The sequence below is a fragment of the Lampetra fluviatilis genome, chromosome 18 (assembly GCF_964198595.1).
Source record: "Lampetra fluviatilis chromosome 18, kcLamFluv1.1, whole genome shotgun sequence".
Taxonomy (NCBI): Eukaryota; Metazoa; Chordata; class Hyperoartia; order Petromyzontiformes; family Petromyzontidae; genus Lampetra; species Lampetra fluviatilis.
The window spans coordinates 11,134,068-11,161,458 of record NC_136292.1 but is presented as its reverse complement, the minus strand read 5'-3'; the positions used below and the strand labels follow the sequence as shown (position 1 = coordinate 11,161,458).

Below are 27,391 nucleotides of genomic sequence, written 5' to 3'. Positions count from 1 at the left end.
ACGCGGTGCAACCCCAGAGCACATCTGAGAGCTGTAGGTGCGATTTACAATGAAATGAATACTATTTTGAACTGAAACTGTGACGTTGAAAACTAGTTTTGGATACAAGATACAGCTTGGGAGAGTTGTCATTTCGTGATACTAAAGTGGCACCAAATAAAAACAAACCATAATATAATTTTTAGTCCATGAATTGTTTTGTGATGTAATTTTGTCATTGATCCACTGTATTTGTTCCGGAAACCTACGATTTAAGTTGATTTTGCAGTTATTTGATTGGCATTTAGCGACGCATCAATATGTTGGCTAAAATCGATTGTCACTCTCACGATACGTGCATTCCATCGTGCGAGTAAGAATCGATCACTTGCTCCTTATACAAACGATATGGTAAAGTTCACGATTCGTAAGTGATTTTTGGGTCCGATCGCGTGAGTAAAATGTGTGTCGTAAACCCTCCGCCACCCGATACGGCCAATTAATAAAGTTGTCACTTGAACAGACGTGCCAAGTTATTACTGCTTCAGCAGCACTGGTGCGGTATTGAAGAGTGATCCACGTAATATTAAACAATTGGGTGCGAACGTTTTGATGATAGAAGCAGAATTGTCAGGCAGTTTCCAGAATTGTGAAAATGTCCTTTCAGTCTTGGGGGACGTGTGTTCCACTTACAATGAAGTTCAAATCAGGCTAATGTAACAAACAAATTTACAAACAGGACGAAGGAAAAAAATACAAATGGGGCCATACAATCGAGATAAAAAAACGAAACCTTTGTTGAATCGACTCGCAACTCCGAATCGGCACTGCAGAATTTCATGCCACTATAGATGTGTTTAACTCAACGCTGCAGGATGTTTAACCCGCTGAAATGATCTCGCACAGCTACTGAAGACCAGCGCCGGAGTCCACAAAGTGCTGGGCCTCATTCTTACCTTCGGGAACTACATGAACGGCGGCAACAGGACCCGTGGACAGGCCGACGGATTTGCGCTGGAAATTTTACCCAAACTACGTGACGTGAAGAGTAACGTATGTCCGTGCACGTTTTCGGTCCACATAGTGCAGGTGTTGTAGGTTTCTGTGCGGCTGTGTAGCGGTTAGCGCGTTGCGCCACGAACCCGGCGACCCGTTTTCGATTCCCGCTCACAGCCACTAACACCAGTGACAATTATTTGAACCGGTTCTGAGGCTCCCCTCGTTGAGTACCTGGTGCGGTGTGTAAACATCTGCACTGGGGAGACAAAGGCGGCCGGGTATCGTGCTGGCCGCCCACCCCCTCGTGCTGTGCCGGCCTTCATAGGTGCTCGCGAACAACACTTGCCCTAACAGTCTGTTAAGGTGATTCAGGGTATCTTTGTGGGGCGACATGGTGGAGAAGAGATGCTGGTGCAGCAAAGTCCATTGTTTTACTGTTCTAGTCTCTAAAGTCGATGCTCCCTGCCTTCACCAACCCACAATGAATGGCGTGGTGAAGTACTGTATGTATGTAGAACTTCTTTCTTGTGGGGATGCGCTCATCCAGCAGTGGATTGACTTGATTTAAAAATATTGCCGTTTACTTTTTTCTAGTTAAAATAATAGGTGCAGAAACACACGTGACCATGAATTGGTTTGAAAAGGCTCCTCGGATATATACATATGAAGTAAAATTTGGAATTTTAGAATTTCAATGAAATTTTTTGAATTTTAATTAAATAATTATGTTACTCGATACAATGGTTAGCAGCCCGCTGCAATACCGAGATCATCAAACGATGGTGCAAGTTTTTTTTTTTAATCCTCCCCATCTCTGTCCATCGAAGAGTAATAAATATTTATACGACAGTCGATCGGCTGGTCGCGTGTGGTGGGGTAAAGTGTGGGTACTCCCAACTTCTCCATGTCTGGCCAGCGTGGCAGAGTAGGCCCTTCCATCAGCAGTGGTGTGAGCAAGCAAGTTGCAAGGATGCACCTTTATAAAGGTTTAAAAAAAGAACAGCTTTAGAAGTGATAGCTGTACGTGCCCTGATACTGTGTTTGTGTTTTCTCCCTCAGGACAATCGCATTAGTTTAGTCAACTACATCGTGGCTTATTACCTGCAGAACTTCGACGAGGTGTGTGAGTCTTAAGCAGCGGGTTACAAGATGGCTACACACTTTTAAAATGGCTAGGGAAAAGCCTATGGCCCCACTCCAGGCTAGATACGGCCCACGTGGCTTCGTTTCATATGACCCACGTAGCTTCATTTTATACGGCTCACTGCCACATTGAAGCCTACCACTTCGTAACACGGTCAACTCGTATTTACGTTCCGATTGACGATTTCACTCCTATGAGGGCAGACATTGCATTTAACGACACATTCATATTTACGCGATTTAACCCAAATAATTAATTGATTTGTACAAATTATTTTCCTCATCTTAATTATTTTACAAAGTATCCGTTAAAACTGCTTTCATGCCGGCTCACGAATTAGCCAACTCTAGTAACAGGGCAAAGATGCTTGACAGATGATTTCGCAAAACGCTGCTTTTTTAGACCCTGCCTGTTGTCCGTGGGGGTCTCCAATCCAGTGGATATCGGAGCCAGTCCCAAGCCTGGATAAAAAGAGTGACCAATGTAGAAATAAGCAAACGGTTGCACTTAGAAGAAGACCCTGATGCAGGCAGTGATGAGAAGGAAACCGGCACTATTTGGACATATATGTGGGATGGACAACAACAGCAACATTTTAAAGTGTGTTGTTGTTGTTCGGGAAAAATGGAAGGAACCGGAAAAAGAGGAAGACCTAACAGAGAATGGCTTGATGACGACATCATAAGAGATTGGTGCCGGAAAGATGTGGCACTACTTGAGCATATGGGCACAGGACAGAGGAAAGTGGAATCATTTGATGAAATGTGCAGCAGACACTTACCGGGCTATCTGCCCATGGACCGTGATGATGATGATGATGCTGCTCCTGCTGTTGTCCCTGGGCAGGACGCTGGGACAGAGCGGAGCATATTCCCACTTCCAGAGCCACAGGAGCTGTTCCAGGCTGCCCAGGTCAAGTTTGAGGACATTCAGAAGGATATGCGCGAGCTCAGAAAGGATTTTAAAGGTAACGAGACCATTTTTAGATTTAAAGCTTTCGTGACTGTAGGGATTCATATTCTTTGTTCTTTCGGTAAAGTCACGTAGAAGGGAAATAATAAAATAATAAAAATAAAGCAACATGTGACTTTACCGAAAGAACCAAGAATACGTAACGCGACCAGTTGTCTTTATTTCGGTGGTTTTATTTTAGTACTTGCGTTGGCAGTAGTGCACAAGAACAATTAATGAAAGAACGCATTCGTCACTGACACTGTGTCCTTCCAATAAAAAATCTATAATAGGTGACATTTTGAGCAATGACCGTCCTTCATAGCATAGTGCCCCTGTGACTTTATAAATCCTGAAAACTTAACACATTCATCGATAACACTGCTATGAAGAAGGGCAATAGCCTGAAACGTTGCCTCGGATATATGTGTTTTTATTTTATGGCCACAGTGTTATTCACAAACGTATTTAGCTTTTGTGCATTATTAGCATCGGCTTGCCTCACCAAATACCTATATATCACCTTTTAAAACTGTCAAACTGATTTCGATTGAAAGCTTTCGTGACTGCAGGGATTCATATTCTTGGTTCTTTACGTGACTTTACTGAAAGAACCAAGAATATGTCAAACTGGTCTCCAATTAATAAGGTCCAGTCGAGTCAAATTTGAAACTACAAGCTTAAGACCAGAACCTGCATTTCTTGTTTTTACAATCCCATTGTTACAAGTGTGAGAGTGCCATTTTATCCCAATTGTCCAATCGGCGTAATGTGTCAGGAGCTTAAGTATAAGAATAGGTTTTACCCTTTCTTGCAATAACACAGGTGTTAAGATATCAAAACACCAAACTGTAACCTTTTGCAAGGAATCATGTCTGCATTAACCACATATACGTGTGGTGGACATGCAAACAATATGTGATTAACGCAGACATGATTCCTTGTGTAGTGAGCCCAAAGACGATGGATAGTCGGTACTTAAGGCAACAGTTTATTCAACAAATAAACTCAACGCAAGGTCCCTACTATGAAGGGCAACGGCCCCTTACACCGGCTACCTGGGGAGGTATGGCCTCTGGGCTATCGTGCCTCCTAATACTGGGACCCACTCGACACTCCGGCTAGGGGCCCTAGGGGAGGCTCTCCTGATCCGACCCAGTCAAGGGCCTTGGGTCCTGACCACTGTCCCACCTCAGTTTCGGCCCTTACAAGGACGTCGGGTCTGGGGGTACCAGGGTCCTACTCTAAGCCCAGTCTTCTGTCTTCGACTTGAGGACGACTGCCGAACCCGTTCAAGGGGTCCGGCTTTTATACACCTCCTAGGGTCTCTCCGTCCCTGGCCACGCCTCCCTTCCGGAGTGTTCCAGGGGATCCTAGAATATTTCCCCAGCCCCACCCCTCTTGGGGTCTGGGGAACCTCGGTTGCCCACATATCACCTCCTGCTGACGTATGTCCGCTAGTGCTGGTAAGTACACCGTGTGTTCATGGTGTTACACTTGCAAAAGGTTTCAGTTTGGTGTTTTAACATCTTAACACGTGTTTTGTTTCTGGAAAAGGTAAAACCTATTCTTATATTTTGATACTGGCAAGGGGAGGTCCCATGATGAAGGAGCTTAAGTGTTTACTGTCACCTCACCTGGTTTGTGTTGTGTTCACCTCCATACCCTTGATCGTGTTCGCGTTGTGTCTCTGTGGTGCTCTAGCACCATCTTTGATGACGTTAGTGTGGATTGCAATGTTCAGCGGTTTTTTAGATGCAATTTGCAAAAATGACACTATGTAAAATAAATATTATAATCCAGTCAGAGCAGTGCAACTTCCACACCCCCCCAATTATCCCGTGTGTTAGAGAACAGATTACAGAAGCAGATATTACAGAGCAACATCTGAGATTCTTTTAAGTGACCTCTGGTCTACACTCCAGGGTGGCACCACATTGCCACCTGCTGCTCGACCACTTAATGTTCATCACATGACAGTCAAACTGAAAAATGTGTATTAAGCATTTCCCACCTGGAATTTTACCAACTTAATTACAGCACCAAATCTGAATGTGACGGTTTATTTGTGCAGTAATTGGTGGCCCCCTTTTGATTCCGTATATTTCAGTCTCACGGAGTCCGCTTTCCAGTGCGAGTGTCGATTTGGGTGGTGTGGCTCAGGATTCCGTGTCGCCCCCCCCCCTCTTCGCTCTTGAGAGCGTGGGTTCGAATCCAGCTTTCATCTGCCTGCGATTTAAATCGTTTTTTCCGAGTGTTGTGAGTTTACAGTCTCATCCCAGTCGCAAGTGATGCAAACCCCCATCGTATATTACATGAGGGTTTTATTTAACATAATTTGGCAACATTGCAGCTCTGAGACTTTAAATAATGAGTTTGACTGCGATGTCATGAACGTGTTCTCTGTGTAGTGTATGCGGTGCTCCCTTGTCATTAGAAGGCATCTAAGAATTAGTTCTATTATACCTTCTTCTATGGGCTGTTCTCTGTCAGTCTCATGAACTGTCTACTCTGTACGACTTCCAAGCGGGTGCTTCTTTTCATGACATGACACCGATGAAATAATAGAAATAAAAGAGGGATTTTTTTTTCGAGAGAGGGAACTATTCTATAAGCATGTCCATGTGCATTGCCCTCATTTTCTTCGAATGTACAATGTTTGTTTATATTTCCAAGCGGCTTCATGGTATTGCAGTGAATCTGAGAGACGCCTTATTAAAGCAATAGATATTTTCTTTCCCCCATTGAAAGCCTGCGAGTCGGAGTTGAAGAAGGTCTGTAAGCTGTCGAAGAGTGAACACATTGAGCCTTTCAAATCCCACATGGAAGCCTTCACGCACCAAGGTGAGGTCCTGCTCACTCTTTTTACCTCACCAGGCAACAATCCCACGGTCTCCTTCATTGGAAGAGTAGATCTAGGACGATTTGTCAACTAAGTTGATTAACCCTTCTGCCGTTCCGAGACGTTTGCAAGCTACAGGGTGGGTGTCCCATTCGCCGCTGGATCTCCGAACGCGCAAGCGGTTCGCGTTAATTTTACTCGGGAGAGGCGTAGCGCCGTTGTTTTTAAAGACATTGTACTCCCCGCAAAGAACTGTAGCGACACGACCACACTCTATGATAGCTGTCGCCAAACTGTGCCACACGCCCTCCCTCATGGCCTTGTACTTCCTCCCCCATGCAAAACACTCCTTAAAATGAATTCGGCCAAACATCCAAATGCAGGACTCTCTTTAAAGTTAGTCGTGAAATTCTTTACGAGTGTCCTGGATACGTCGATGGCATTATTATTATTATTATCATCATCATCATTTTAAGTGGAAGATGGGAAACATCCAGTTATAAATCAGGTGACGTAGCGATACCATCTCAACGTGATGCATTTTTTTCGTGACTTTAAGTTTACCTGAAATGAGAGAGTTTGCTTTGTAAACGATTGCTTTTCATTTGTCGTTTGCAGCGAAAATTGACCGAGAAGTTGAAGAGAAGCGTCTACAGGAGACGCAGGCAAGGTGTGTGGAAGCCGCCACTGGCTATGGGCAGCAGAGCCTGGCGGCGGTGGTGGTGGTAACTGTGCTCGCCTGTAATCGAGCCCCTGTGTGTGGAGGGCACCGAGGGTTGGTGGGTCGCACAGATGTTGCGAAACCCCCTTCCCGTGGGTGTCGAGGAGGTGTCATCGCCAGGAGAGTGCAGTAAAGCATACATACGTAGCGAGTCCAACTGAGTCGCAGACGTTATCTTAGGAGCAACACTATTTATTTACACAACGGTACATAACATAACACAATCTACACTCGGGTCTCTGATGCCCGTCTAACCACGCTACGGCAGAACTAAACACGGTTCGCTATTCCGGCCCGGACCACGAGCTGGGTCCCGGACCGCGTGGCTACAGGCTTCTCCCCGACGTGGATCTTCGTAACACCAGCATACGAAGAACCTCGTATGCAGCCCCCGGGCTGGGGCTGGCTCCGCCCCTCGCCCCGCCCACCTTCCAGGCCTCTCGACCTCCTTCTCGTTCCCGAGAGCTCCATTGGACCACGTGACCGCCCCGCGGCCCCCGTCCACCGGTGGCCTCCCTCCAATATCATCCGGTCACGTGTCGGCAGGTCAACCAGCGTATCATGCCCCAACGTAACCCTGGCTGGCTGACGCTCCCTCTCGCTCCCTCACCGGGAGCCTGCACCGCACACTGCTCGCGGTGCCTCCGCGCTAACCAGCGCTCAGCCAAGCCTCGCCAGGGCTAATACTACATCCCGTAACCCCGGGCTGCCCATAATGACAACACATTATCCGCCGTGGCTTCGTAAGCCCCGGCACCATACAGTGACAAGCACAGTCACTACAAATGTGAACTACACCTCTTCTGTCTTTGAGGTAGTGCTTCCCCCTTACACTTGTGGTTTTCTCCAGGTGCTCCGATATTCTCCCATGTAAACGCTCATGAATTGGCCGTGAACACCTTAATGTATAGAGGACTGCAGAGCTTGGGCAAATGTCGGCACCAGCTTATCGCGTGGCTGTCCTCTTGCTCGCCTGCGGTTTCTCCCTGCACCTCTGAGTCGTTTTCTGTCTATGAGAGCGAGCGAATACTGTGCATCGGCAGCGGTGCGTTGCAAGTCGAAATTATCATCGCCGGAGATGAGCAATTAGTCACTTCAGCAGGCTAGCACTTTTAAATCTGGATTGAAAACCCATTTCTGTAGAACTGCTTTTTGTGTTTAGTTTGTTGTTCTTCGCCGCACCTCTGATCAGCACGGTTGGCAACATACGATGCGAGAGAAGTTCAACATGCATATAATGATTCTGTGTTGAACAAATTATTTAATGATGCTGCTGCGTAGAGTGCAGTCTCAAACTCTTATACACTTTTATCTCTAAAACATACAACAACAACAACTGCCATTCGCCACTAAGTGGTGGTGACGTCACCACGACGCTTGTGCCAGGCCATGTGCACCTTGAGGCCACGTGAAGTGTCGTAAAACATACATACACTCTTATACATGTATTAACCTGATGACTGATAGAATGTAGCATGGGTATTATTCTCAGCCTGCGACAAAATCGCCCCGCAGTGCTGCCGATCTCATCGGACCTCGGGAGCCAAGCCTGGATAAATGCTTGCGTTGGTGACCGCCATGCACAAACCAGGTGTTGTAGACTTGGGGGCGAAGTTGTGGGCAGCAGTGGGCAGTATGGCCACAATCCGTTGTTTTGTACTTTTTTGCTCCTACATCTATGCATCCTTGTCTTCATCAAAAGCACACGGATAGGAATGGAAAAGTTTAGTCAAGTAAGTGCAACAACTAACGGAGGTGTGAATGCCCTCATCAAGCAGTGGATTGACGAAAGTGGCTATGTGTGTGTGTACATGATTATCAGGCAATACTTTCGTTTGGTCTACTGTGCGCCGTGCGGACATCGCACCATCTGGACGTTGTGGGCACTGCAGTGGCGAGATGTTAACTCCCTTGCCTGATATACAGGAGGTCGTAGGCTCAATCCCGACCCTTGACACCTGTATATTTGGAGTTTGCATGTTCTCCCCGTGGTCGTGTCGTCCTCTGGGTTTTCCCTCCACGTTTAGGATCATGCGTTTAGAGTATTTGGCTGCTGTAAATTTCCACACGATAAGCAACTTCGTTGGGCTATGATTTGTGGCCAGGTCACTTCTGAAAAAGAGCTGCATAGCTCAGTGGGCCTCACCTGGTAAAATACAAATTAGTTTAGTTATTGAGTCGTCCGCTGCGGGGTGTCCTCTCATGCGTGGCAGCTTCCTGGACACGGCCGCCTTTTTTTGCTTCAAGCCGAAGTCGGGGGAGAAGGAGGTGACCCCCTCGCATTTCTTCTCCGTGTGGCTCGAGTTCTGCTCGGATTTCAAGGAAAACTGGAAGAAGGAGAATAAAGTGATCGCCACCGAGCTGTAAGTCCCTCTGCCCCCCGGCCCTGTCCTGGCACGTTGTCGTTCTCTCCAGGCTATAAGATGCTCGTGAAGGTAAAATGCACCCCTAACTTTTGGGGTCGTTTATGAAAGAAATCGTTTTTTTTTAAATCGGGAGAATGCAGTACTATTCTTGCCGAAGATGTGTACTAGTAGCTGCTTGAACACGGTGAGAGACGTCTTGCGGAAGATGAATTTGAATCGCTCGTGGCAGGGCCATCGTCTGGAAGATGAGTATGAACAACTGGGTCAAAGCGCGTCTTTTGGAAGGCGATTCATTCTGTGGATTATAAGATGCACCCCCGAACCTTGGCTTTAAGATACGGGGGTGGGGGTGGGAGTCTCCTAACCTCGGAGAGTACGGTGATAAAATGTGCTTATATATAGCGCGATTCAGGGCACTTGCCAATAAAAAAAACAACACTCAAACAGCCGTTGGCCAATCAATGCAGCTCAACGGTAAGCCAACTGAAACCAAAATGTTTACAAACATTTTACCGTAAAGATTTAATTGTGCCAACAGCATTTCTGATATGACTTGGGATCGAGTTCAAGAGGCAGGGGCAGGGAAGGAGCTTCATAACTTGAAGCCCTCGCCCCTTTGTTGGGATATCATGCGTTATAAGCGCAACCCTTTACTGTAACTAGATTACAAAAATGAAGGCAGGTACCAGTAATGAGGTATTGTTACTCAGTTTGCAGTGTGTGTAATCACGTGACCATTAACTTGGCATGCACCAGTTGATCAACCTTTTGATGACTGCGATTAGCGTATGTGTGATATTCACTTCATCGACAATGCTCCAAAACATTGGCCTCCGATTACCGACGCTCCAAAACCCCGTGACATGAGTTCGATTCCAGCTCAAGGCCAACATCAGTCACGATTATTTTAACTGATCCTCCCCGAGATCAGCTCAGCCTCAAATGAGTACCTGGTGCAGTGTGTAAACATTGGCACTGGGGAGACGATGACAGCCGGGCGTGGTGCTGGCCACCCACCCCCTCGTGTGCGGTGACAACCTTCGTAGGTGCTCACAGCACTTGCCCCAGAAGTAAGTTACGGCTATACGGGTGATTATTGTCTTCGTGACTAATGAACCCATAACACCTCGGTCTGTCCTGTGACGTCATGTCAGCGAGCCTTGGATACTTCACTACCACTGAGTGGTGAATGGCGACTGTTTTTGTTATTGACGAGGTTTGTATTACTTTATTGATACGGGGCACGAGTTGGGGTTGCTTCTTACCTTCCGAGGCATCTTACCATCCAGAGAATACAGTGTACATTTTTTTTAAACTGCAAGAGAATGTTGGCATGTCATAGACAAATGTCGATGGTTCTACTCTTTATGGCAATGTTGCCGATGATAACCAAGAGGTCGTCATCGATGCCCGTTGCAGCCGGTGTCCAGCACATCGCCGCCTTTCCCCGTGTCCAATTCCCCCCCCCCCGCCCAGGCGATTGTTTCGTTTGTGACTCATCGTCCGTGTGTCTTGTCTAGGTTGAGGAAAGCCAAAGAGAGCGTGAAGCAGAAAATCAGCGAAATGAAAGCCATCACCGCAGAGAAAAAGACCTCGGGGCTGGTATGGGATTTTTTTTTTATCTCCCCATCTTTGCGTGCCTCCGCTGTGTCCGATTGGGGAAGCATGTGCGCATTTGAAATTGTGATTACTATATGATTATTATTATCCTCGGATCTTTGTAGCTTCGCAAGGCCACTGTGGTATTCTTCTAAAAAACCTTTACCTCTTTATTTAGCTTAACTGTGAATCTCTTGGGAGTGTATATGATGGAAAACCTTAGATCTGCTTGTTCCCCTGGATAACAGGATTTGTGGCAAGGATAACAACAAAATAAGAGCCATTCTGCTGCGTTTAGATGGTTTTAAAATAATATCCTTGTTCCTGTGCTGCCTGCTTTGGATTGCCCGTGTAAATAACAAGGCTGAGTCATCCAATTTGCTTGTAATGAGGCAGGGGAGGGTGGGATAGAGCTGTAGCGCATTTACTATAAATACAGTGATGTCAGTCCGATTCTCAGCCGTGGTTAGCATCAGTGGTGAGTGATATCTGAAACTGGTTCTGGGTCACCCCTCACCAACCCACTCTGACCACCGTGGTGAAGTATATTCCAAAGTATATTCCAAATCCATCCATGGATTGATGAAGCTGTAAATTGAGACGGATGCAACGATCCATTGAGTTGTTGATGAAAACCAATTTTTATGCACGTGATGCCCGTGTGCGTCAAGTCATGTTCGTGAAGTGATCGTTCATGATTTGTGCAACTGGTGTATTTTAAAATGCTCCAGTTACATTTTGAACGACACTGAAAAACGAGAAATAATACAAACGAGCCTGTGAAAAAATGAGACCGGTGAATCCGTCCTTCACTCGAATAGCGGCGTTGAATCGTGGCGATCCGTCATATCATCTTGGAGATGAATTGTGGGTGCCATGCCCAGTAATCCGATTGGGTGAAACCGCGGAAAAATCGGAAGGTCAGGAGGTCAAATTGCAGTCTGAGCATGACTCGGCACACAGTCCCTCCGATCGGATAGATACAATGGAGGGACTGCGTAATCCACACGTACGTGTGTGTTTTCACGCTCCTTTCGGTCGTGTTAATTTATTTTCTGCAGTCCGATTCAATAATTCACTCTTGAGAATTATAATTTGTAATGTACATTTTTTTTTCCTATAAATGTGGAAAAACTGAATGTGGTGATGCTGCTTTGGCAATGGTGCACAAACATAACAAAAAAGCAACATTCGTCAATAACAACATTTATTAGACGACGTTTCAGGCAATGACCCTTCTTCATAGCACATACATGTGAAGGAAGAAATGTCACCCTTATTTTTATTTTAAAGCCACTGTTATTGACGGAACGTGTTAATTTATTTAAATTTTTTTGAGTATGAGATGTGGCTTTTTTTTACACATTTTCTACTTTTCTCTGCACCTGTGTGTTTCTCACAGAAAGCAAACATCCACAAGAAGATGTCACTCCAATGAGACGTCGAGGCTTGACGATTCCCGCGGTCCCCCCCCCCCCCACACACATACGAGTGTATCATCACCAGCTCCCACAATACAGGTCATATCGCGTTTTGTTTTTACTCGCTAACAATCCTCGTGAAATTCCACGTGTAGAACCCGTCCCTGACCACTTGTACTTTTATTCTCTTTGTCGTGCAAATCATTTTATTTTCGTTAGTTGCGTACATTTATCCTGCCCGCCAGTGTCTCTCCTTACCGACGTAACTAAAACTGCGTTACACTTACCAAAAGGGGTTCCATGAAAGGGAGACACGACCCAAAAGTATATTTCATGTTATTTTACTTTTGTAATCAAACACAACTTTGGTCCACAGCGATGTGACAGTTCAAATTTGAATTTACAAAAATGTCACATTCACCTTTACAACCCATTTTAACTGACTCGTGATTAAATCCTGCGGCGAAGAGTTTGGCATTGTGCAGTGTAAGCCGACCTCGATTGGTTTAACTTGGCCACCTCCCAGCATGACACTGGGTGGCAGTGATGTCGCTGTGGGGCCGGCTCCCACATACCCACAATGCACCATGCATTGTGATGTTACCTCAGTACTACCTCCCACAATGCGCCGCACATCGTCATGTAGCGTTAGTACCTGCTCCCACAATGCACCGCGCATTGTGATGTAACTGTAGTACAATTTCCCACAATGCACTGTGTGCGTCATGACCTAGACGTATTTAATGGTATGGAAATCGTACCGCAGTGACATCGCTGGAGGGCGCTATTCCAGAACTCGTAACAGTAACGTGACCACGACTTTAATTCTTTCTTATCATTTGCGAAGATTAAATCTGATGTGTGACAGCCTGGTACAGAGAGCTTAGGTTACTAATTTGTAAAACAATACCCATTTGTGTTTGGCTTGTGTCTCCCTTCAGCGAAGGATGCAAGCGATAAGAGGACAGGAAGTGGTGTAAAGAGAAACATGTATTTTCGCAACTCGTGTGAGATTGGGTCAGCCTGTAGGGTAGGGTCATGTGTACATACATTGCATTGTTATCAAAATACCGTAACACTTTCCCAACTCACAAATCGTTTATTGTTACCGTGTGACATTGATTTTGTTCTTTTACAGAGGAATGTTTGGTGGTTTCACCATGATTTCACCGAGTCGAACACTTGCGATTATTGTGAATAAGTATGTAAACACAGTTGATTGTACAAACGCGAAGTGCAAACTATGCAAATGAAATATCGCGGCTGATTTTTCCAGGCTATTGTCAACCCGAAATAAACTACTGAGTGCTGTGCCTACAAATGTATTACATAGCCAAAAACAATTGTAATTAAATCCAATGGGCCGGTATGTAAAATTACTTTAATATGACCTAGCATTTTATATTTATAATTGCACCGTGCATTATTTCTATCACTTTGTTATATTTACGTCTGTGTATCTCGATGCCTTCCTGCGGCGCATGTTACTCGTCGGAGATGAATTAGACGTCGCTCAATCGAAATCTCACGTTTACAGCAACGTTACGTTTAGGGATCTCTCTCGCCTGTGGCTATGTTATGTTTGCGAATGCAGTATTTAAATAAAAGCTTATTATGTTACCATATTAGAGTGGGATTTTGTACAGTCGGTCGCACGTTGGTTTACATTGCAGGAGTGGACTTGCTCTGCTGAAAATAAGGTCAAGAGGTCAATCACGTGACTCACTGATGCCACGACATCTCCCTATGAATTTGTTCTGCTAGATCTTGCAACGTTGACATACTGCGGGCCTTCAAGGTGTCCATGCTTACTAAGGAAAGAGTTTCGGGTTATATATTTTTTTATCACAGTTTTAATGTCTTATCAGATTTTTTGATCATTTACATTTTGTAATCATGTAGTGTGTCTCCACCCGATGCCACGTCACCCCACATTTGTCGGGAAAACCGCATACGTGAAAGTTATATCACTTCCTGTGGCGCCACATGCTTGGATTTAAACAAAATAAGATATGAAATTTTGTATCTCGGCCTGATTTTGGCATTTTTAGAATTCGAAAATCGGGAACATCCGTAGCTCTTTAAAAAAAACTCACATTTGTTGAAGTTACACTGTGGCCTTACAATGAAACATATAATAGGTGACGTTTCAGGCAATGTCACCTATTATAAAAAACACATTTCACCTGAAACTCTTTCCTTAGTAAGCACGGACCTTGTAGGCCCAAGGATGTCAACTTTGTGAGATCTAGCAGCAGGAATTCACAGGGAGATGTCGTTTTCATTTTGAGGCAGTGATAATTTGTTGAGCTCAGTGGTTCTCAAAGTGTGATCCCTGGACCACCAGTGGTCTGCGACGGTCCTCCAGGTGGTCTGCGGGCTGTAATACAAATGCATATTGATCCGGATATACTAACAATGGGTATACGTTTTATATCGGACACGAATTAATATTCTACCCATGATATTTCATTTAAAAATTACACTACACTAACCCTGGGATCAAAATGCCCCATCCCCCCCTGAAAGAAAAAAAAACTTTTCGCTGAGTTAAATAGAAATGTTTTATGTTCTGGTAATATTGTAGTGACTGGGAATAATCACTGTGGTGCCGGGCCTGCGAGGCCACGGCGGGATGTCTCCTGTTTTGTGTCACCCTGGACACGGGGTGAAGTACCAGCCCTAGTGGGGGCTTGGGTGAGCGCTGGTTAAGCTCGGTGGCACCAGGCACAGCGTGCGGTGCGGGCTCCCGTTGAGAGAACGAGAGAGCGTCAGTTAGCTGGGGTTATGTTGGGGGCATGATACTCTGGCTGACCTGGGGACACGTGACTGGATGATACTGGAGGGAGGCCACCGGTGGAGGGGGCCAATGGGTGGTCATGTGGTCCGGGATGAACTCTCGAGAGCCTCGGGGCAATGGCGAGAGAGATCGAGAAGGTGGGCGGGGCGAGAGGCGGAGCCAGCCCCAGCCCGGCCCAATATAAGGGGGGCCCTGTGAGGGGCTCAGGGTTCTTACTGTTGTAGAGGCAGGATATCCACGTCAAGCTTGAAGAAGCCTCCAGCCACGCGGTCCAGGACCCAGCTTATGATCCGGACCGGGAGAGCGGAACCGTTTCTAGTTCTGCTGTAGCGTGGTTAGTTGGGTGGTCACCACCCGAGTGTGTGTTGTGTTAGTAGCCTGGAGTATGTTGTGCTAAGAGTTTAATAAAAACGGGTTGCTATTCAGTTGGACTCACTACAATATGAATAATTTTGTATGACTGGTATTGAGAGAGAGAAGCGAACACGTTTTGTCACCTAGGTATGGAGGTGGTCGGGCGGTCTGCGGAAATATTTGCATCGGCCGAGTGGTCCACCAACCAAAAATGTTTGATAAATACTGCCCTAGTTCGAACAGTGTCCCAATGTCTGTCCTTGGTGTTTCCTCTTCCCCTTGGCCACTCCTGTGCCTGTCTCGGATAACCTGACCTCCTCCAACCCTGCACACGTGGCCCCACCCATCTCAACCTCCTCTCCCTTTTGTCCCGTTTTACTCACAAACTTCTGAGTTGCCGTGACCCCCTTATCTCACACTATACTCTTTGGTTCTTTCGGTAAAGTCACGTAGGTGAAAAATATATATATAAAAATAATCTATAAAAAATAAACTCACGACGTTTCGGGTGCAACACACACTGCTGAACTGGGCAAGAAATCTGCAGCGAAACCTTGAAATTCCTGGCACATTCTATGCACGCATCTGCAATGCAAAAGACCAGAAGTTCCTTTTACTTTGTAAAAGTCAAGCTCCGTGACCGATACAGCAACGCCCGTCGCAAACACCTCTCCCAAGTGGTTGACACGATGCATCAAAAACGAGCCTAACATGAAAACCAGCAAAAGTTATTTTGTTAAAAAAGTGCAAAAATCTTGCAAACAATACCAATCGGCTGAGTTAATTAAATAACATGTATATTGCAAAAGTCCGATTCCTAGACTGCCCACCTTGTAGCATATCTGTCAACCCATACGGTGTACCCGTACTCTTGTACAGGGACACTTTGTTTTCAGGGCCATGAGGCGTATAGCCATTTCAATGCGGCAGCATTTTTTGTGTCTATTTGTTTGTGTTTCTCCCTTGTGATGGGACTTCGTAGGATGAACGTTGAGATTTACAAGGGCACGGGGTGACCAATAAGGTCTGAATTGGTCTGTAATAATGTAGGTGCTGGTAAGGGGTTAACAGGTATGTTGTAATTATTAAAGAAGTGGACCACGTGGGCAATCATGATTATCCGCACGCAGTTCATCAAAATTAGCAGATTAAACGTGCACCTGAGATTTTGACATTAATTAATCACTCGTGGATATTCCCTTAAGCCCAAATTAATCATCTAAAAACCGTTATACATTTGTAGTGACTAACTCGGAGACACTTAAGAGTTTGAGGTACTCTTTATTAACAAGCACTATCGGGGTTAACACTTCACAATAAGGTAAAACATCAAATAAAATAAATGAAAACAACAAAATTAAATCACGACGATTCGGGCACAACACAAGCGTCCTTCCTCAGGTGGGGACAACGTAGCGAAAGCGTAACCGCTTAAGGGTGTCTCAGAGATGGCTGTGACGAGGAATTATATAGTCGCGGGGGATGGAGGGAGGGGAGGGGCCATAGTGAGTGTGTGGGCAGGCTGTGGACTGGGAGGCAACGTTGTGCAGCGCGGGGCGGGGGGGGCTGGGAGGTAACGCATGGAGTTCAAACTGAAGCTTTGTGATGCAGGGGGCGGAAGTAGATAAGAAAGCTAAGATTAAGCAGCCTTTTGTTATGCTGCGGGGGGGGGGGGGGGGTAAATTAAAAATGCGCAAGGTGAAAAACACTAACGTGTGGTAATGGTGATGGTAGTGTGTGAAGCTGGGGGTAACGGACTGGAAATATGGATATGATTATGAAACAAACATAGACATAACTTCAACCGAGATGATAGATTCAAATTGAGCAATCCTGGAAGGATGTAATTAACCAAGTTAAACTTTAGCTACTGTGCAGTTTACTGCTAGACAGCCAGTTTAGATTTATTTTCATATCCATAATCCCAGTCTTCTACTCCCAGCTTGACACACTGCCATCACCATTGCCACACGTTATTTAGAGCGTGCAAGTTTAGATTGCGCCTTCCTAATTTTCCAGATATACAAACATAGACATAACTTCAATCGAGATGATGGATTCAAATTGAGCAATCATTGGAAAGATGTAATTAACCAAGTTAAACTTTAGCTGCCGTGCAGTTTACTGCTCGACAGCCAGGTTAGATTTATTTTCATAATATCCATATTCCCAGTCTGTTACCCCCAGCTTCACACACTACCATCACCATTAACACACGTTGTTTTTCATCTTGCGCATTTCTAATTTACCTCCCCGGCAGCATAACACAAGACTGCTTAATCCTAGCTTACTTATCTACTTCCGCCCCCTGCATCACAAAGCTTCAGTTTGAACTCCATGCGTTACCTCCCAGCGCCCTCCCCCCCCCCCCCGTGCTGCACAACGTTGCCTCCCAGTCCACAGCCCGCTGACACTCACCTTGGCCCCTCCCCTCCCTCCATCCCCCGCGACTATATAATTCCTCGTCACAGCCATCTCTTAGACACACTTAAGCGGTTGTGCTTTCGCTACGTTGTCCCCACCTGAAGAAGGACGCTTGTGTTGCGCCCGAAACGTCGTGATTTAATTTAGTTTTTTCATTTATTTTATTTTATTTTTTACCTACGTGACTTTACCGAAAAAACCAAAGAGTATGAATCCTTGCAGTCACGAAAGCTTCAAATTTAGAACTTCACAATAAGTCCGTCTATAGTCGACGACATTGCCCAGTCAGGACAGTTGGTAGGCTGCCTGACTGGTGACGCCCGAGATGGCGAAGACGGAGACGACGACGAGAAGAATGGTGAAGATTCCAGCAGCACGACGGGGATCCCACTCCATACGACAGCCCCGAGGTCCCTCTTATACTGTCAGCGTGCCCTGGCTCCGCCCTAGGCCACGCCCCCTTTCTAGAACCTACCAGCGGGTTCTTGGTGTGCCCCTTCTGTGACCTTTCCCCCCTAGATCCCCCTTTGGTGTATAACTTGGCCTGCTGACGTCAGGGCTGCTGTAAGCTGCAGATCCCCTTCACCGCCAGCAGCCAGCGCTTTGCTGCTACATTACATATGTCTCGATTTAAAGCTTTCGTGACTGCAGGGATTCATCTTCTTGGTTCTTTCGGTAAAGTCACGTAGAATGGAAATAATAAAATAACGCAAGTAGTGGCCGAAACGTCGTGAGAATTATTTTATTGTTTTATTTTCATTATTTTATTATTTCCATTCTACGTGACTTTACCGAAAGAACCAAGAAGATTACATATGTCACTACACATTTGTAGAGACAGTGTGTGGACTAGTGGCCACAAGTGGTAACTACGGGTGTGAAAACAGTATAGGATTACAACAGGGGCAGTATTTACGCCTAGCAATAATGGGGGATAACCAGGCCAGGGAACTAAGAGGGGAACGATCTGGAGGCTTCGGGCATCTGCGAGGGAGTTTAAGAAGAGGGGCATGGCCAGGAACGGAGCCATGGCTACGCTGGAGGATAAAAGGGGGCGAGAAGCAGGGTTCTAGGCTGCCGTGGGGTTCGGGGTCCTGGCCGTCGTCGCTCTCGTCGCTGTCTTCGCTATCGTCGCTGTCGCCGCCGTAGTCGTTATATAGTCAGTCAGCTATATAGTCAGAGATCGTTATGTCCTCAAAGTCATAAATGTGAGATCGAGTCGACGCTGGGAAGAGATAGAAAAATAAACGAAGAAACCCTCTACAGTCCGTGTGTTCCGAAGTCATTATACATTGTTACACTTGGAAATGTTTATTACAAGTCACGCACTTAAACCGAACAAATATGTGCTCTGGTTAATCCGAAATGTACATGATCGCCTCTATAGTAGAGTAGTTGCATATCTTTACAACAATGGGCGGAGTTTGATTGATGTTGATTGGCATGGCTCTGCTGCTGTCCACTTAGTGGGCCGAGTATTTGCGTGGGAGCAGGAAAGTTCTATCACCGAGCACGTGCATCGATTGGTCGATCGTTAGAATTCATCCTAAATCGAAAGTAACTATTACAATTGTCAGTTGTGCTTTATTTTGGGTGATTTATCCAATCATTTGTTTCGTGAGTTTTAATTTACGAAACTGCGATGGCTGAAAAACGTAAATATAATTTATACACATTTTAGTAGTTTTTGGCGTAGAGATCCACGGAAAATTTATACTTTTGGATTATCCGTCATTTTTGTATTATCTACGGCCGTCCTCCGCGTCATTAGCACGGATCATCGAGGGTCTCCTGTAAATTATTTAATGTTTACTGTTCATGATTTAATTATAGCTAAGATTCGTTTAAAAATATGAGTACTTTTTAAACTTACTAATATTCAAAGATTAGCCTTAACTCCCATACGGTTACAATGATATGTTTGTTTGTATTCAGTGCTGCGCAAATGAAAATTGAAATAAAAAAAATTGTATTTTTAATTAACATTAAAAGTTAAACAGACAATTTTCTTACGTAATGGTAGATTCGTGTTGTAATGGTTAGAATTAAAATCATTAGATTCGATTAAAAAAATGTTTTATCTGGCACCAAAACTGACACCTTTATTTTTACAAGGAGTGATGTTTGCATAGACCACAATACCTGTAGTCATAATGCAAACAAAAAACATAACTCTGATAATGTATGCACTGTCCTTGAAGTTGATTGGTCCACACCCGAGACAGCTTTCCTTAGAGCCTAGTCTCACATGGTGTTGGACCAGATGACGCCAAAAGGCGCACAACTCAAAGACAATGCACCATCAGAGTATGAGAGCTCGCGGTAAGAATTTACACCATTGGAACCTCATTTGCCAGAAGAAAAAATATGATAATTGTTTTTTTACCCTTTTATCTGGCAACAAAACTGACACATTTTTTTACAAGGAATCATCAGATTCATCCACTACTGGATGATGAAGTCCTCTCACAATCTTGCGATGAAACAATTCATCGTCTAGCTTCAGGAACTGAACGGAGGTAGAGAATGTGAGACGCTCGATTCAGGTCCTGAAGAAGCTCCTAGCACGTGGCGCGAAACCGTCGGACATCACGCCAAAGAACGCGCGTTACAACCCGATAAACACCTCGGAGAACTAAGGAATTCTCACGGCCTACACGTGGTGTTTGCTTCTTAGATAGACGGGAACCGTGTAACTGGCAACGTTCTTAATCCATTGCCGTGCTCATCAATTATTTTAGCTGTTATATGTAGAACAAGTATCGGAAATAAATGTGTTTCCAATGCAAGCCGGACACTGTCCCCTACGTGACAGCATTCCACTTGCACGACAAAATCGTTTTAAACGTCTTGCGGAAGTGCATGTTGCACAGCGCGTAACACATCGGGTTGACCGTGCTGTTGACGTAGCAAAGCCAGTATCCCAAGTGCCACAACTTCTTCGGGACGCAGTCGTCGCAAAACGTTGAGACGAGCACCATGATGTTGTACGGAGTCCACGTCACAATGAACGCCAGCAATATTGCGCACAGGATCCTGACGACCTTCTTGTCCTTGGCGAGCAGGCTGCAGTGTCTCCTCGCCGTGCTGCTGGGCGCCTTCCCTCCTTTGCACCTTCTGTCTGATCGTCCTTTCAGAACCATCTCGTCTGCAGCAGACTTGTCCTCACGTGGCGGTTCTCTCTCGGCGTCCCGTTGCTGGAGGGACTCCTCGATACACATATCGACAAGCGTCGCACAGTTGCTTTCTCCAAGGTCGTGTTCTCTTCCTGTTGAGTTGATCCGTCCGTGCTGCGGCTCGGCGTCAGTTTCACCGTCGTTGCTCGCGAGTGAAGCGGCCGCTGCCATGGGGTCATCGCGGTCGTCAGATGGAGCAGAAGGCCGTGGAGAGCTTCTAATTGTTGCTGCGGCAGCTGGCTTGGCGCAAAAGTCCACCCGCACGTTCGCAGGCTCCTGCTCGTCATCGGAGCTGACCGCGCACCCCAGCGACGCAACCTCCTCCTCTTGCATCGTCTCAACGTGTCCCTCACAGCTCTGCAAGCTGCATTTCCATGGCTGAGTGCCCTGCGACGTTTTGCTTGCCGGGGAGTGGATTCCGTCGTGAGCCCTGGCACCGCAATCTTCGTCGTAATCGTCGTCGCAATCATCGTCGCTCAGAAAGGTCAAGCATCCTCGTGTCCCTGTCGGCACGTGGCTCCTGGACTTGGACTCGGAGCCCTGCAGAGTCGCAAACTGCCTTGATTGCCGCCGTGTCTCCCTGTAGATCCTCCAGTTGAGAACCATGATGATGGTGATGGGCAGGTAAAAGGCAGCTATGGCTGTACCAAACGTGATTATGGGCTCGGAGAGAAACTGGATGTAGCACTGATCCTCCGGCACCGTCCTTTTGCCGACCATGTACTGCCAGAACAAAATAGCCGGTGCCCAGAGGACGAACGATACCGTCCAGGCCAGGCCGATCAAAATGGAGGCCCTCCTCTTTGTCCGCTTGGTTTTGTACTTCAGAGGTCGAGTGATGGAAAAGTACCGGTCGAAGCTGATCGCCAGCAAATTCATGACGGAAGCGTTGCTGGCCACGTAGTCCAGAGTCAGCCACAGGTCGCACATGACCGTGCCCATCGCCCAGCGGCCCGTCAAAATGTAAGCGGTGTACAGGTTCATGGAGAAGAGGCCGACGATGAGGTCGGCAGCGGCGAGGCTCAGCAGGAAGTAGTTGCTCACCGTCTTGAGCTGCCTGCAGACCCTGAAGGAGAGCATCACGAGTATGTTGCCGACCACGGTGATCAGACTGAACATCCCTGCCACGACGGCAATGACGACGACTTCGGCGACGTTCTGTTTCCCAGCGAGCAGATCGCCGGTGCTCGAGTTGAGCGTCAGAGCAGCGCTCGGATTTTGAGAGGTGGGGCTCAAAACGATGCCTTCGTGTTGAATATTGATTTCTTCCATTGCTGTGCCTGTGGGAGTTGGCAGATGCAACGTCGTGTTTTGTACAGCGGAGTTGATCCACACGCGTTTCCGTCCACACATTCAGGTCTCTCCTAGAGTCGCCCTGTAAACAACATCGGTATTATATGAGAAAAAAATCAGCATTATCCCCTTGTCTGCGTGGGTTTTCTCCAAATTATCATTCCAGAGTAAAGACAAGAACAACCTAAAATAATTGCTCACAAACTCAGGGAGGCCTTCCTGAATGAATAAAAGCATGTATTTGCTGACTTATTAGTTCTAGTTTTATTTACCAGATTAGTCAAAGTGCTCACTAGGAACATTGCCAGAGTGTGACGCTCTGATTCCAATCCAAATGTATAAATTAACCCTTTCCCGTTCCGATGACGTATGTGTACATCATCAGCTTTTCTTCAGATTCCATTCAGATGACGTACGTGTATGCACGTATACGTCATTGGAAGGGAATCGTAAGTAAAAGGTCATGCAGGAGGGCGTATGGCACAGTTTGGCACCAGCTATCATATAGTGCGGTGGTGTCACTACACTTTTCTTTCGGCGAGTACAATGTCTTTAACAACAGCGGTGCTACGCCTCTCTAAACAAAATTAAATCAACGCTAACCGCTTGCGGGTTCCGAGCTCCAAACGTTTCGTGACGGTAAAATGGTTACCAGTGCACGCTGATAGAAACACAGGATCGGTGTAACGTCACGTGGTCCTCGTTGCCTCTCTCAGGGTGCAGCAATGGAGGAATTACCCGTCGACCCTTCACATCCACGTCCCTTCACATCCACGTCCCTTCACCCACCGCGGGTATTTTTTAGCTGGTGCCATTTCTCCCGTTTGCCACAGCGATCAACGACGCCCCTCAAGAGGCGCTCTTACAACGGGGGATGATATATTGATGAAGCTCCAGTTCCTCAACAACACAACCAATTATCGGCTACTCGGTTCAGGAACTGTTATCGAGTATGGGTGGTTCAAAGTGCGATACGTCGTCGATCAAAGGCCCAAGTCACGGCTCACACCAAGTTCAATAATTGTCTTGAAATGGACATCTTCAATTAAAACTGTCGGGAAGTTGTGGAGGGGTAGCGTGAATGTAACGAGGCCACATTCATCATCGGATGTGCTGCTAAACTAAAATGTTTTATTTGACCAGGTAAGACCCACTGAGCTATCTAGCTCTTTTTCAAATGCGACCTTCTGATGACCCGGAGAAAAATCCACGCGACCAATGGGAGAACATGCAAACTCCAAAATATTCAGTAAGCATCAGGTTGGACACGAACCCACGACCTATTTTTATTACACGCTTTTATTTAACTCACTGTCTGTTGTCGTATCCTCAAATCTTGTAACACAATTTTAACCCACTTCCCAATGCGGTATCGACTGAAAACTTGGTATACGTATGTCATACTGGTGACAATACGATATTCTATCATTAAAAGTAAAAAATATTTTTTTTAAACCATCTTTTTTATATGTTGTGTTTCAGCTTGGGTCTAATTGTCCACGCTCAACTCACGTTGACTGTAAATCACCACGGCCCCTTACGCTGTGGCGAGCCTCGGGGCCACTTCCTGGAGTCGTGGAGTTCTGCGATCACTCGTACGGTACATTTCATTAAAGCGTGTTTTTTTAAAAGTATTTTAACATTTTTTTTCAGGCGAGGTAGTGAACATCTCGCCACCGCGGCGCCAAGTCGCTGCTGCTACTGCTGCTGCCTATCGTGAGCTGTGTCTGTCTCACTTTTATATTGATATCCACATTTTTTTACTCGTAATCTTGCGAGATTTGACTAAATCAACCCATGAGAACACATCAAATGTCACCAACCGTCTTCTATCACCGTGCACTGTCCACATTTTGGTTTAAATCGGAGAGGGTCGCACTCCGTGAATGTTCCTTGTTTGTGGAATGAAACAGAAATTCTGGATGTTTTGTTTTCCCAAAAGGAAACTGAAGATTAAAGATTTGAAAAACTTGTAACACTCACAGCAGGCATCTCAACTGAACAATTCCATAGTTACCATCGCATGGAAAAGATTTATCCAGCCTCGCTACTCAAATCAGTTGTGGGCCAAGCGCTCATCACCACTGGCAGGCCTGAGCCAGCGATGACAATTTCATATTACAATGGCAGGGAGAAGTTTATCCATAAGACAATCACAGTTGAACCAACATTATCTACCATTAGAGAGAAGATGGGTTGAGTTGGCCCGACTGGAAGTTGAACTTGGAAACCTCCCAATTGTCAGGCGAGCAGTCTTAACGCTGCAGTCACCCAGTCAAAGTGAACCATTGTTACAGCCCTTTGCCACTCCACTGCTGGATGAAGGAGTTGATTGACAGTAGTTTAACCGTACTGGTCAGTACGGGATTGGTGAAGCAAGGCCGTAATTATAATACATATTGGAGGGGACACATCCCAATATTAAAATATTGTCAAAATGTCCCCCCCAATATATTGCTATAAAATAATAATTGCTATGCTATGTAAATAAAAACAACAATTTGCTGAACCTTGGCCACAATATCTGGACTTCTCTTCATATAAATTAATGCATAGATTTCTGTTTATACGATTGTGGTTATGGTTGTACTTTATTAATCCCTAATCTCTGCCATTACATACAATGAAATAAGAAATGGTAAGAAAGTAAAAACAGAGCAATGTAATACAATACACTATTAGACATTATTGTAAAAAATAAAGAAAAAGTCCATCCCATGTGTTAGTGAATTTTATTCTATTTTAGCCAGGAAATTATTTTCAAATTTAGATATTTTTTTGGGTTGGGACCCCCAGACACCCTGGAAGTTGTGGTCCCCCCCAGTGTTGACTCCATGGCTACAGCCTTGTGGTGAAGAGACCAATCTCACTGCATAGTGTGGAAAAGTGTCGGTGCCCTGCTGCGTAAGGATAAAGCGAGCGTCCGGTCGAAGGGTTTTTCAAAGTTAAGTTCCGTGAAAACCTCGAGTGGTAGCTGTCCTCTAAATACAGACGGTTGCTCAACTCTGCGAGATTTCCCCAGTGGATTCCGGCCTCTAACGTCTGCTGTCATGAGCACACTCAGAATAATCTTGGAATGACCAAAGAAATATGTTTTGGGTTAAAAAAATTATAATCCGACGAAGAGAAATTTGCGCCGATCGCACGAACCGTTAAACATCGCTATCAACTCACACAGGTTAACCCCGTATTATTGTTGTACCTGGACATTGAATTTTCAGCTCCATACGGCGTACAGCCGTTTCAATACGGGCAGAAAAATCGAATTGTGTCTATTTGTGTTTCTCCCTTGTGATGGGATTTTGTAGGATGAAGGGTGAGATTCATAAGGGCACGGGGGTGACCAAAAAGATCTGAGTTGGTCTGTAATAAAGTAGGGCACCGATAAGGACTTGACAGGCGTGCGTATAACATCAAGCGAGAATCCCCTCACCTGCACGGATGCGTCCCATCTCCCTCTGCCCGTCGCAGCCCGACATCACGCCGCCAACCCTCTTGCTGTTTCAAAAGCGCCCGCAGACTTCGGTGAATTTTCAAGCCGAGCGTGTGATGGCGAAGTGTTTGGGAAGTTAATAGGTCACGAGCGCAGACTTGCTTGTCTCGTTCTGCGCCGTCCTCCACTGGCGAATGTTGTGCCTGGCACGTGCCAGCCTGTGCCAGCCGTGTCCTCCCCACCGATGTGGCCCCACCCCAGAGGTTCGCGTTGTCAACAGACACTTAAATGCTTGCTGCTCATTGAGTCACGGAAATCGCATGTGTCGGCCACGTGCGCTTGCCGTGTGGAACGCACGGCGATTACCGGCGGGCTAAAGCAGGCACGTCAACACGTTACATCACGCCGTCAGATCTCCTTCACCTGCCTGCCCAACACATTTCAGTGTTGGAACGCCAACCGGCCGTACCTGTAATGAGTCGGCCCACTCACTGGTCTTGCCACCCAGAGGTCGCTTCTTCGATTTCATTTCCCCGGCAAGGCAGCTGAAACAATCTGCTTCGGTCTTCTATTTCTTTCGCACGGCTTGTGTTGATGCAAAGCAACAGCATTTCACATTCACGTGGACAAGACAGATTACCGCTGTCGGATCAATGTGACATTGATTATGGTTTTATTTTGGTGACTTCGAAACGTTTTTTGGTTTGGCCATGTTTGTTTGTTGTAGTACGGAGTTAGAATGATGGCTTTAATCTAAGTTGTCTTGTGGTTGTTGTTGTTGTTTGACTTGCATCCCACTGGGGTTTTTGCAGAGTTGGTGTACGGTGCTTTTTTCTGGAAGACTTTGCAGTTTTTTCTTGGATTTTTCTGTTTGCGCGTAGTCACTTTATGATGTTTTCTTGGTCATGTTTTTGTTTTTTGTTTGTTGCGGTTGCACCCGATTCAAGAGCCGAATGGCTCACAGGGCTATACCAAATAAATGAAACTGAAAACTGAAGGAGCAGCGGAGTTATTTGGCTTTACACAATGATCACGTTTCTTAAATCCTCCTCTTTCCCCGCAGCAGTATAACTATTACTATTTTTATTTTACCAGGTAAGGCCCACTGAGCTACATAGAACAATTTTTCAAAAGCTACCTGGCCACAAATGACAGCCCAAATTAAGTGGCATGTCACGTGGACATTTATAGCAGCCAAATACGCTAAACGCGTGTTGTTGATTCTATATGTGGAGGCAAACATCGGAAGACCCGGAGAAAAATTCACGCGACCACGGGGAGAACATGTAGACTCCAAATATACAGCAGGCATCAGGGTAGGGTTAGAACCCACGACCTCCTGTACACCAGGCGAGGGATTTAACGGCTCACCACCGTGGCGCTCCGAAAATGGGTCCACACCAGTCGATTGGCAGGTTGTGTATGGTAAAGTGTGGGTACCCCCACTTCTTCCGAGACATCTGGCAGCATTGAAGAGTAGGCCAAATACCCTCTAGAGGGTTTCTCTGGAGCTCCCTCTAGTGGAAGCCCTTCCGCCAGCAGTCGCGTGAGCGTGCAATTGCAGGGCTGCGACTTCCCCCTTGACTATATTAATGAAACAAGCTGATAAACCCAGCCCATTAAGGGAAGTCTCATCTTCATGTGTTGCAACAGGGAGACAAAGGCGGCCGGGCGTGGTTGCTAGCCACACGCCACCCCCTCGTGTGCCGTGGCTGCCTTCGGGGGTGCTCGCTAACAGCACTTGACCCCGACAGTCTTAGAGGCTACACCGAGGGGCATCTTTGTCATTGTCTTATGCGCAATTGTGGGGCCTCATTGCACCCATTGGACAAGCCAGCACGAGGAAGACTCTCCAATGTAAATGAGTGAAACTTGTTTTGCTTTTCATG

The 27,391-nt window shown here is 46.1% G+C and overlaps 2 protein-coding genes across 2 annotated transcripts in view; one reads left to right on the top strand and one right to left on the bottom strand.

Annotated features, from left to right (window-relative positions):
* The window catches only part of LOC144937230 (uncharacterized), a 46,708-nt gene extending 33,079 nt beyond the window's left edge, over nt 1–13,629 (top strand). The window contains exons 12-19 of the mRNA XM_078864609.1: nt 886–1,032; nt 2,038–2,097; nt 2,969–3,089; nt 5,825–5,917; nt 6,534–6,585; nt 8,850–8,999; nt 10,523–10,604; nt 12,004–13,629. Of these exons, the coding sequence (XP_078720735.1) occupies nt 886–1,032; nt 2,038–2,097; nt 2,969–3,089; nt 5,825–5,917; nt 6,534–6,585; nt 8,850–8,999; nt 10,523–10,604; nt 12,004–12,039 (741 nt within the window). The 3' untranslated portion in view covers nt 12,040–13,629. The remainder of the gene's footprint in view (nt 1–885; nt 1,033–2,037; nt 2,098–2,968; nt 3,090–5,824; nt 5,918–6,533; nt 6,586–8,849; nt 9,000–10,522; nt 10,605–12,003) is intronic.
* Nucleotides 13,630–20,404: 6,775 nt separating this feature from the next.
* LOC144937036 (muscarinic acetylcholine receptor M1-like) lies at nt 20,405–22,048 on the bottom strand. Its single transcript, XM_078864273.1, has one exon. It carries the CDS (start codon nt 22,046–22,048, stop codon nt 20,405–20,407), a length of 1,644 nt encoding a protein of 547 aa, XP_078720399.1.
* Between the last annotated feature and the right edge of the window lie 5,343 nt (nt 22,049–27,391).